This window comes from Tribolium castaneum, chromosome 9, assembly GCF_031307605.1.
Source record: "Tribolium castaneum strain GA2 chromosome 9, icTriCast1.1, whole genome shotgun sequence".
In the NCBI taxonomy this organism is placed as follows: Eukaryota; Metazoa; Arthropoda; class Insecta; order Coleoptera; family Tenebrionidae; genus Tribolium; species Tribolium castaneum.
The window spans coordinates 2,330,799-2,342,949 of record NC_087402.1 but is presented as its reverse complement, the minus strand read 5'-3'; the positions used below and the strand labels follow the sequence as shown (position 1 = coordinate 2,342,949).

At 39.1% G+C, this 12,151-nt stretch overlaps 1 protein-coding gene across 2 annotated transcripts in view; it reads right to left on the bottom strand.

Annotated features, from left to right (window-relative positions):
- Positions 1–1,715: 1,715 nt before the first annotated feature.
- LOC660168 (protein O-mannosyl-transferase Tmtc2) overlaps positions 1,716–12,151 on the bottom strand; it is a 33,429-nt gene continuing 22,993 nt past the window's right edge. The window contains exons 7-11 of one of the 2 annotated variants that reach the window (XM_008193592.3): positions 9,025–9,269; positions 6,146–6,286; positions 5,528–5,612; positions 2,859–3,037; positions 1,716–2,343 (exon numbers count right to left, since the gene is read on the bottom strand). In XM_008193592.3, the coding sequence (XP_008191814.1) occupies positions 2,191–2,343; positions 2,859–3,037; positions 5,528–5,612; positions 6,146–6,286; positions 9,025–9,269 (803 nt within the window). In that variant the 3' untranslated portion in view covers positions 1,716–2,190. The remainder of the gene's footprint in view (positions 2,344–2,858; positions 3,038–5,527; positions 5,613–6,145; positions 6,287–9,024; positions 9,270–12,151) is intronic. The other variant, XM_015979379.2, reaches the window with a different exon arrangement.

The following is a 12,151-nucleotide window of genomic DNA, read 5'->3' as shown; positions in this document are numbered from 1 at the left end:
TTTCTCGGCGGAATTATCTTATATTGCCCTGTTCCGAGCGCGTAATTTTACTTTTTTCCATTCCGCCATCATCGGTAATCGAGTCTGAACGCCGCGAATGTAAATAATACTTCCCAAGTTGGTAGGATATTACAACGGAATTGGTTTAAATAAAAATCATCTCGCGCTGTTTAATGAGCCGGTGGTACCGGGTCGGAATTTCCGTCTCCGTAATATTACGGCATCGACTAAAGCAACCGCGGTATCTTTTAAACTAATATCGTTGTATCTCGGCATTCTGAGGGAAATGGCTAATAACCGTAACTTCATGTCCCTTCTCGGGTAAAGCTTCCATCAAAGCTTCGGAAACGCAATATAGACTTTTACCAGCTTCAGAAAATTGTCTTTCAGTTCTAAAACAGATCCGGTGGATTTTTAAATTTATTTAAATTAAACTCGGGTCGAGCTGCGCGTCCATTAAACGACACATCGACTTTTTTATTCGGAAGAAACGCCAGCAACAAGTTCGCCAAGGATTTAATCACGGGGATTTTCCGCAAAAAACTCTAATTAATTTTTTCACTAGTCGGCCAATTGAAAATTCGCTCGCAACTAACGGACATTAATAATTCCCCATCTAATCATTTTTATCTCGTTGCTTCGGCCAAGTTGCAACTTACGGAGTACTTGAACCGTGAGGACGTATATCTAGCAAGACTGCAACCACTTTAAATACTTCAATTAAAAACTACACGGACGTAAATTCGCAAGGACTGACTCCGACGCAAAACTTTGAACATAAATGTAATTAGGATCTCAAAAACTTAATGATGGATAGATAAAGTGGGGCTCAAAACAAAAACTCGACGAGTACATATCATGAAAAAACCCTTTCACACGGTTCAAATCTAATTAGAGACGGCCAAACTTGGTTACACTGAAAAGTCGCCACATTGTCGTAACTCCCGGCTTGTAAAACTGGAAAGTCGCATTATTTGCGTAACTTATGACAAAATATCGCCAAGTATGGCCGAAATAAATCCGTAAACGAGATTCAAAGTTGAAGACGGGATATCGACTCGACCGGAAACGAATCATCCAACAAGTTCCGGTTTGGAAAAGTCCGGATGCGGTGGACTGATCTCCACAATCTATTCCTAAGTGAATAATCAAAGACGACGTTCTATTTGGTCGAGAGACTCTATTTTTTGCAACACATTTATTAATCCCGAAAGAGAGTCACGGGACACGCCCGTGTTATGAGAGTTTCTTTCCACTTTAGGGAAATTAAATAATGAAACAACAATAAAAATAAACCGTTCGAAAATTATTGCTGTGTTGAAAATTCAAGCCCGGTTATACATTTCCAGGGATCATCCGGGTTGTTGCTTTTTACCGGATTTAATTATTGCATCGATCTTAATTAAGTTTATGGGAGTATCTGGAAAAACCTGCTTAGGTAGCTAAAATTACATCAGGATTAAGTGTAATAAAGTCTCAGTTACGTGATTATCCCTGTCGTTAACGTCGTTATTTTAGTTTGTAATTGCACGCACCTGGTTATAAAAAGAACATTTATTATTTGTAAGTTCTTGAGAAAAGCAAGAAACAATGTTTTAATAAAATATTTACGACCGATTAAATGTTGTCGACGTCACAAGATTTTATTTTTAAAAAGGTGCAAGATTTATTAGACAGCGAGTGGTGGTAATTAGGGACGAAATGAAACCGCGGCATACACAAAATAAGTTAAAGCTTTATTTTACAATTTAATTAAATACAGATTTAATTACAATATACGACCCATTAAAAGCCAACAATATGGTAATAATATTATTTTGAAAGCTTACAATTCCAAGGGAATAATAGTCGAGAAGCTTTTATCCAATTCAAAAATTACATTACACTGATAAAAAGATATGTAAACATTTTATTTTCCATAAGAAAAACGTAACGCCGAATGAAAATCGAGGAAACTCAACGTACCTTATGTACAGAATATCACGCTGAAAGTGACGTCTGAAAAAATACAGTTCTTAACAAAAATATCACTATCGATCGTCATTCATATTGTCAGAGTCTCGTGGTTGCCGAGTGTTGCAATACGGGGTGGTCCCAAAACGTCGGCGTAGAGAAGCACACGTAGCACATAGATAATTTCTCCTTACTTCGTTGATAATAAAACCCGGAGCGTTTTCAACGCTTTCAGTGTCAGGTCATTACGCTGTGCAGCTTATGCAGATTCGTCAGCGTGGTGATGTCGTCTGGCTGAAGCCTTAATGCCTCCTTGTAGCTGCTGGCAGCTTCGCTATATTTGCCGTTCAGGTGGAGGATCGCGCCCAAATTCGTATGACTGCGAGCATCCTGAAAGAGAAAGTTCTACCGGGATTACAAGGACTTTACGCTGCTAATATCGACAAAGTACTCTCGTAATACGCCGAGATGATTTTTTCGGCAAATGTCTTAATGCCGTTTCAGTTACAAGAACCTCTTAACCCTTTATTCGCGTATAATTAAATTCTGAACGATATGAAGATGAAAACTCATTAAATATACAATTAACAGAACAGACTTTTGGCAAAATTGCCTCCAATTTTCCTTTGCCCCAACTGGAAATGTCATAATCGTAATTAAGGCGATTTAGGAGAAAAAGGCGCGTTTTTTAGGCGAAGCGTTGAAATCCTCCGCCAACTTAACAAGCTGCCACGACTAAGTCACGAGAATCACTGCAGAGCTTCATTTCCATTTTATCATATCCTTCTAAGAGATTTCTTTCTTTAGTCAAGCCGCTTCGATCGGCGCGCTCTATCAAATCCGAATAAAAGTTCACAGAGGTGCATCGAAAGCTTCCCTATAATAAAGTTGTTTAATCTACTCACGGAAGGCTTGAGGTCTACCGCCGTTCTGTACCAGCGTTCAGCCTCCTGGTGCCTTCCCGCCTGCCTCATCGCCGTCGCCGCCGCCACCGCCAACTCGTAGTCATGTGGCCGCAATTCTGCCGCCTTTTCGTACATAACCGACGCTTCTTTATAGCGGCGCCGCGACGCCAGGAACTCACCTGCAAATAAATTCTCATTACGCTAATTGTGTTGCATATCGCGCTGATGAAGAAATACGGGGAATTTCGCGCGCTCGCACTAAACACTCATTTCCTAGGGTATTACGGGAACATTCTGAAAGCCTACCTCCATCCAAGTAAAAGCATTTTAATCAGAATCTTAGCAAAAAGTTGGCGGCGTGAGTGAAATCACACACGGCCGCTGTAAAAAGATTCGTCTGGAATAGAGCACTTAACCGAATACTATTTGCATCTGAAATTTTAACGGCGCTACTTTTGTAACGGCGCCGCTTATACGGGCTTATTTATTGGCCGAGTTTTACCACCTTGGGGCTGCTGGGATTGTAATTGAGCGAGGTAACGGCATTTCTCGATTTTACTGCTGAACATTAGCGAGCGCGCTATAGGTTTTGATCGTGTTGTGCGCTCGTTGAGTGTGTCCATTGATTACCCCTCGGCTAAAATGCAAAACTTGGATTTTTTTTTGGGGCCTTGTGCGGAATTTGCAAGCCGAGTGGCAGCTCGGCGTAACGAGGATTCCGGTGCAATTCCTCAGCGTCGCTGTGGGATTGTCCTCAACCGCAGCCTGGGGACTGCTCCGATGAAGTACTTAGCAGCCCGGTGGAAGTGTTAAAGTCTGGTTTTGTTTGTAAGATTTGTCGAGTGCAAAAACGTGCCTCCCGGTTAACAATAACGCTCTACACGACGCATCTCTGGGACTTACCTCACGTTTCCACCGGCTCGTAATTATTTTTAATGCGCCCTCTCTCTCCCTAACGACAAAAACTTTCGCAAACGTATACACGAATCGGGTTCGTCGAGCCAATTAAAAGTTAAGATATGTTGAAACATTCGCTGCAAACTACCACCGAATCAGCTTTATATTCATTAAAACGAACAGATGGAGACAAAAGCGGGACGTGCCATTGTTACGCACATATTTTATATCAGTTCCTAATTAATATTGTCAGAACACACAACGCCGAGATATTACACCGCGTACACATCGACTTTAATTATTAGCCTCGGAGGGCGGCTTCACGCACCGGCACACTCAAGATCGAATTTTTGGGCTCGTAAATAACGTCCCGACGGCCCATAACGAGCGAATTCGCTGCACTTGTGGATTTTATTGCACGTCACGTCGCATCTGCGATTGTCTCGTGCGTAGAGCCTTGCAATTTTACAATAGTTCGTGTCCAATTATCTTGAGACGAAACCGATTTTGAAACGTCCCGTTGTAATTTAATAATCGGAGGCGAACAAGTCGTTCACTTGGGACCAACTCGCCCTCGTTTCGTCCATCGATCGAGCATCAACTCATTACCCAAATTGATATCGGTCTTCGATTTCAAGCCTCTTGGAAAAAATGCAAGCGCCGACGGTCGCTTTGAAGTGTTTAATAAAAGGAGGGAAAAACCGTTCAAACATTGTTAAAACGCGAATGTTTACTTTTGAAAATCAGCCGGGGAGCGATCATGGTCAACTAATTAATTATCGTCATTAGAAGGGCGATTTGTTGAATCTGTGCCAATTAAAAATGACTCCGATAGGTGTCTGGTCGATTTGGGGCTTCTTTTCGGACAAGAAACGCCCCGAAATTGATTCGTTTATTACGAGTACATCACGGAATTGAAATGTACGGCCACAATACGTTTATTTTCGCATTTCCACTGGAAATGAAGTTGCATGGTATATGCCGGAGCATAAATATGTTAAACTGAATTTGTACATTTCAGGAATGTGTCTTCGACTTGATATTAATGTATTGTGACGCCGCAACTTTATTCCTGCAAGTAATGTTCTTTGTTTTGCGGACAATTTTAAAAGAATTTTATGGTTATTACTCGATTGCGCTAACGCAAAAAAATTACGACTAGAGCGGTTTAATTTATTTTTAAAAACAAGACACGATTCAGAAGCAATTTGTAATTGGATGTTTTTCGTCGATAATTGGGTTACCTGTCAGGAGACTATTAATGCCATTAACTCAAATTAAACTTCCATAAGCACGTGTGTGGATGTGGTATTGATTAGTGTCGTTAATGGGACAAAGGTAACCATGGAGAAGGTGTCTATTAGCGAGACTAATAACAACAGTCATCTACCGTGGTATAAGTAGTTCTGATGCCCAGCGTATTTTTATTTACTTTTGGGCAATTAAACGAGATAATGGGCAAAAATGTAGCCGTTTGTTTTGTTGGGTTGCTTTCTGCGGTCGAATGTGTGTACACAATAAGTGTGTTTTAATTGACGCAGCAGTTGTTAAATCAGCCAAATGCAGTTAGTACAGCGTGCGTAAAAGGCTCTTTATAGTGTGATTTATGAAAATTTTTTGCGGTGAATGTTCATTATGCCAAAAAGATGCCAAACTAATGAACAAACGGGTACAGGGGAGCGCTTAACAGCGCTAACCCGGTGTTCTTTTTTGTGTTATTTTGCACGAGCTCGGAGAGCGGAATTGAATTAGATCCAGTTTAATTTACTAACCGTAATGGTGGTAGACGCTGGGCTCCTGGGGGGCCAACCTTTGGGCTTTGCGAAACCACTGTTCGGCTTCCGCCGTTCGGCTCACCTGCAAGAAAAACTGCACGTTACAACACTTTTCCCAGAGGAAATAAAGCCGCGCTCGCAGCGAAGTAAAAAGCCTCAATGATTAAGTAATTAAATCGTTCGACGTTTGGAATATTTAAATCGGTAGGACAATTTCCGGAATTAAACGGGAAATCAAGCGTGCAATATCGCGAACATCTCAAATATTTGCCATCATTAAAATTCAAATTTTGCCCCTCGGAATGCGCACGCCGTACGTTAAAAATAGATGAGCTTTTTGTTTTTCGGAGCGCGCACAAAAACGCATTATCAATTAAGTTTTATTTGTGTATCTTTGCCCGGATCCTTATCATGAATATTTAATATTTCCATCTCATAAAAGAGGTAAGATTACAAAGATACGGCAGGATGGGGAACAAGTTTACTTCGAGCACAATTTTATCACCGCGCCGGGTTAATATTCATTAAAAATACAGTGGTAGCGGTCGGTTATTAAAAGATGTAACCGTCGTAAAAGCGGCTGCCTTTTACAGATTTCGCCGTATTAATACTCACATTTTTGGCAAGGAGTTTGCCGTAAGTTATGTGGGCAGGCACATGGTCAGGCTGTGCATTCAGCGCAGCTTGGTACCACCTTTCGGCTTCCTCGTCCTGCTGGAGTCGGGCGAGTGTCTCTCCCAACACGTTGAAAACGCTCTTAAACAAAAGGAGCACGTCATAAATCATCCACTTACCAACCAAGCACAAACTGACTCAGATAACGCCCGTTAACATCATTTTTGCGACCAGCGCGATTTTTTCTTCCGCGTCGTCTAATTATTGCTCAAATTAAAAAAGAAATTGTAACTCTGCAAATGACTAGATTTTTTCCCCCGAGTGAAATTTATTTGATGGTTGGCTTGTTAAATGTAGCATGATTTTACATGGCCATTATGGTTGGAAGCAAATATGGGCCCGACCTCAAAAACACAAATCGCTAATCATATTGACAAACGATAATTAATAAGCTTCCGCCGTGCAATAAATAAAACATAAAATTAATAAACATTCCATACATAATTCACTTTTCATATTTTACTATTTCATGTCATGCGATGGCATCTCTTCGATCCTCTCGTTTGATTTAATATTTCACAATAATTAATTTGCCACTACCGCAGGCTATCAAACAATATGACTTTCGGAACGAAATTGGAATTTTTTAACGCGGGTCATGACGCCTCTTTTCCTCCGGCAGTTTTGTTTGATGATAAATTAAAATTTTAGCTCGAAGATGTTCTAATTTAGGTATTCACAAGGAAATTTCCGCCTCCGTGGGCTTCAATATCCGGTAATTAATTTTTAATTACGAGAAAGTATTAAATTCACATTTTAAACCTTTCTAGCTTCGATAGCATCGATTCGAGTTGATCGGCTAAGAAAACAAACTTGGGACGTGCGACAATAGGGGCTGAACGTGAATAATGTCAAGGAAGCGGAAAACGGGGCCATTTTAGGGGCTCTTCGACTCGATCGACATTGATTTGCGATTAATATTGGACGACTCTTTCGCTGGTATAATTACAATTAGCACGAACGCGCCAACATTGTAAAATTTTAAAATAAAGAAAGTTTAGTTTTATTTTTAAAGTAAGATGGGGTCTAACGACGCGTAAATGGCGCAGCTAATACGAATATATGGGATCAAAAGTGGGCGACGATGTAGTCTTAATGTTATAGTCATCAAAAGAAATGGTTCCCATAGGGAAAGCACAGCTTAAATCCAGTCGATTTTTCGAAAAAAGTCGTTTTAGATGAGTGTGTTTATTTTCAAAGCCGTTCCCATTAATCTTGTTTATTATCGGCCCAAACAATAGTCTTTGTGGAAAATTTTGTGCCGGTTTGATATTACCACTGATGCAAAAAGCCTCTATCGCCATCAATTAAATTCACATAAATCGCAAAAGCCTCAGAGACACAATATGGAATAACAAATAGATGAAAAATAAATCAGCCGCAAAAAAGCAAAGTGATGAGTCCAGTTTTAAAAATGATGAAATAATTAAAATAAAAATTATAGCCCTGGGCAATAATTCAGAGCTGGATTGGAATAATTACGACCATGATCGTAAAGTAATTTGGCGAAATCGTGTCGCAGATGTAATTCAAACAAGGACATAATTCAAAATGAAAATTAATTACGTACTTAAACTAATTAACTGAAAACCTGATTAAAAAGTTTCAATTACGTCCTCGTAAACGGCGGTTGTGTTTTTAGCGTGAACAACACTCGTAAATTAATACGAAATTACTGAAAGTTTACGTAAAAAACAGTGGATGTTTCGGTGGATGGATTTCTTGCCAGTTTGAGCTATAAAACACGATCATGGGGGCTTTTCTGCATAAAGTATGCAAAAGCTGCTAAGAGTAAAAATGTGTAGAGGTCGGCGTGAATCAAGACGGCCGAGGGTTAATTAACGATAGTGTTATCAAAAACGTGATTGACAGTCACGTTGAAAACATCGGTAATTAATTAGCTGTAGGTTACGCCCTTATCGAGCCGACATGATGTTTTCCATCTCCAACATTTGTAGATATAATTAAACGTGGAACGTGAAAGGCTTCGGTGCATTATAGATGAATGTCAAGATAATTAATTCGAATGATGATGTACCGGAAGCCCCTGCTAAAGCACCCAATGAAGGAAAGATAATAATATTTAATATTGCGAATATTTGCGCAACAAGCAACTTTACTTCGGCGATGACAAATAAATTAAATTAAGCGAATATACACAGCATAACAAGGGAAGCAATAATGGTTATTACGTTTGTTGAGATATGAGAAGCAGTTAGAGTTGGCCGAAGGCAAGCCTGCACTTAGCGTGATTATCAGTAAGCGGGGCATTTGTCAAAGGACCCCATCTGCGCGAGGACGGCGGCCAGATGGTGGCCGGCTGATATCGCCGCCTCCAGGTCTTTTGCATGCGACAGAAAGAGACGGCCGCCTCTAATATGACAAATTAGGGATGAACTCGATCAAACATTCAGGACTCTGTATTGATTGGAGGCGATGGAGATGACACGTTTTGACGAATGCTGACGGACACGAGAGCACTACAACATTTGCCAAATCACGACCCTGACCGAATTTCTAATTATTATTATTGAATTTGTACCGCAATTTTTCCGGAATTATTATACACACTGCAAGTTTAATCAAGTCAATGTATGCATGGTGGAACAGCGCTGGTTAAAATAACACCCACGTGCAATTATTCGTTTACAGGGGCCGAAAAAATGTGAATTTTTAATTTTTTATTAATTGGCTTTAACACAGTTTGATGTTTTTAAATAATTCAGAAAAATATGCAAACAGGGGAATGCAATTTAGTTTTTTTAATGGCCGGCGCTGGCGAATATTTAAATAAAAAGCATGAAAGCGCAATATTTCACCTGTGGTGGATAGTGCTCTGGGAGCGAGTAGGCCGCTTCTCTGTAGGCCGCTAAAGCCCTTTGCAGTCGTCCCTGCTCGGAATACAAAGCTCCCAGCTGCAGGAGGGCCGAAACTCTGGCCGTTTCGTGCTCGCGTCGGTCCCTCAGACCCGTCCCGTCTAAACGAGATCCTTGTCTAAGAACTGACACTGCTTCTTGACACCTGCCTGCAGATATCAGCGCGGCGCCCAAGTTGACATAGGCCACTGAAACAACATCAACACGATTAAAGCTTAAACTATTTGCATAAGGTGAAGGGAGCAAAAATTTGGCGAAATTTCAAAGTTTCATTAAGCGTCTCGACGGGATTAGCTTGCGGCTCTTCAACGAATTATAGCACGACCGGCTGCATCTTAATGATCTCAAGTAGCACACAATCGGCGCTTAAAAAACTATCCAGTCGTCATTTTTGAGCGGTGGCTTGTTTTAAAAGGGAGTCTATCGATCTTGTCTGAACGGTGTATTATATCCGAGTTTGTTCAAGTTATTAGTGGCGGAATTAGCGTCGATATTTCTTATTTCCGAGCAATTGGAAGCGATTTAGTGTGATGGGATTCCAATCACGCGATGCCGGAGGTTTTTGCGATTAACACCTGCAATTGTCAGATTGCGAGTTTTGATTGACTTTGTTAAGCGCATGTCGGAGTGTCTTTGTGGAAATCTAATCTCGAGTTGAGATTTATCCATTGCACGCCGACCGCATTAAGCAGAAGCGAGCAAATAGAGGAAGGGACGCAATATCCGCTAAATATCGTGTATATACTCTCTGCCGTAATCTCGACACCGTTTAATATCGTCCAGATATTAGATGGTGCACGACACAAACCGTCCCGGTTGTAATTAATAAGTTCCCGTAATAAAGTTGACACTGGTTCAGTTAGTTTTATGCGGAGATTCGGGCGCGTTGTACTTAAATATTGATGATGACCGGGTAAGGTAATAGCGCAAGCTATTAAACGAAATCTGGGGCGAATATCAACATGGCAGTGTACGTAAACACGGCAAATCAAATACCGTTATAAATAAGCAGATATGGGCTGGAAAATACAACGCCGTAGACACTTTAAGTTGTTTATGTGTATAGTTACACTTTATGCCGGCGCTTCGCAATGACGACCGCAATGCGAACTTCTTTATGAATATGTGGCGTATGAGCGAGACACCAACTATGGAGGAGTTCATCTTGATAAATGAGACAGAACAGACAGACGACAGCGAGCACCTTGTCACCATTCCAACGCCCATTTGTGCACGTCACTAATTAGTTACAAGCGCAGCGCGCAACAACAACTCGCAAATTAAACGACGATAAATGCCATTTTCCAAAATCACTCAAATTCTGACTGAATTACAGCTCTCTGAAATAATTTCGACCTTTTCAATCCCGGCGCATCCACCAAATTTGAGGCTAGTCACAGTTTCTCGATTTTAAACTACACGCAACAACTCTCAAATTAAACAACAGTAGTTGCTAAAAATTACGCAAATTGTGAGTGAACAACTGAATTATTTGCCCAAATTCTGAGAAAAACAAATTTTTGTTCTTAGTTGTAGGTTCTACGAAGTAACATAATCAAAGTAAACAGCGATAGATGCCATTTTACAAAATGTTACAATTTTGGTAAATTCTTTCAAATGAAGAGTACAAAAAAAGAACAAATTTTACGTTCTATATATTTTGGGTGAATAGTTTTCAATTTTTTTTATTAGATTATCTCATTTCTTCAAATTCTTGAAACACCAACATTTTTTGTTTTTTCTCTGTATTTTTCAAATAATTTTTAATTTTACTCGTAATCCCGGCGCATCCACCAAAATGAATTAATAACACGGCGCAAGAATTTTTCCAAAATCACTTAAATCCTGACTAAATACGTAATTTATTTAAATGATTTCAACCTCTTAATCTCGGCGCATCCACCAAAGTTGAAAACTAGTCTGAGTTTTCTTATTTGAAACAACAACGTGCAACAACTTTCAAGTTACACGACGATAAATGATTTTCTCTAGTCAATAGTTTGCAGCTTTTTTTACTAGATGAATTTGTTGTTAAAATTTTTTGAATATTCTTATTTTTTGGCTTTAGATGGTTCCAAATTAAACGCCGATAGACACAATTTTCTAAAATCATTAAAATTCTTAGTGAATTTGGATTGATTCTCAAATAATTTCAGCAATTTTCCTCCTAAATTTGCAAACTTGTGTAAATTTTCCAGTTTGAAACAACAACGTGCAACAACTCTTAAACTAAACGTAGATTTTTCTCTGAGTGAATAACTATTCTCTCAAATCATTTCAAATTTTAACCCCGGCGCATCCACCAAAGTTGAAAACTAGTCTATGTTTTCCTATTTGAAACAACAACGTTCAAATTAAACGACGATATTATTTTCTTCGTTCAATAGTTTTTATCTTTTCTTATTAAATGACCTCAGTAGTTCCAATTCTTATTTTTCTTTTATAGTCTTTAATTGTTCTTTGGTTTTTTTAATCACGGAACATCCACTAAAGTAGATTTAAAAAAAAACACGGCGTAACAATTTTTAAATTAAACGACAATAGAAATCATTTTGCTAAATCATTCACATTATGATTAAAAAACTATTCTCTCAACTGATTTCAGCAAAAAAATTCAAATTTTTTAATTTGAAAAAACAGCTTGATTCAATTTTTATAAAACTAAACGACGGTAGATTTTCCTCTGACTGAATAATTATTTTCACAAATTATTTAAAATTTTAACCCCGGCGCATCCACCAAAGTTGAAAACTAGTCCGAGTTTTCTTATTTGAAACAACAACGCGCAACAATTCTCAAATTACATGACGATAAATGATTTTCTCTAGTCAATAGTTTGCTGCTTTTCTTATTAGCTGACTTTGTTAGTCTAAATTTTAAATATTCTTATTTTTTTGTCTTTAGATGGTTCCAAATTAAACGCCGATTGACACAATTTTTTAAAATCGTTCAAATTCTTAGTGAATTTGGGTTGATATCATCAATTCTCAAATAATTTCAGCAATTTTCTTCCTAAATTTGCAAACTTGTGTAAATTTTCCAGTTTGAAACAACAACGTGCAACAACTCT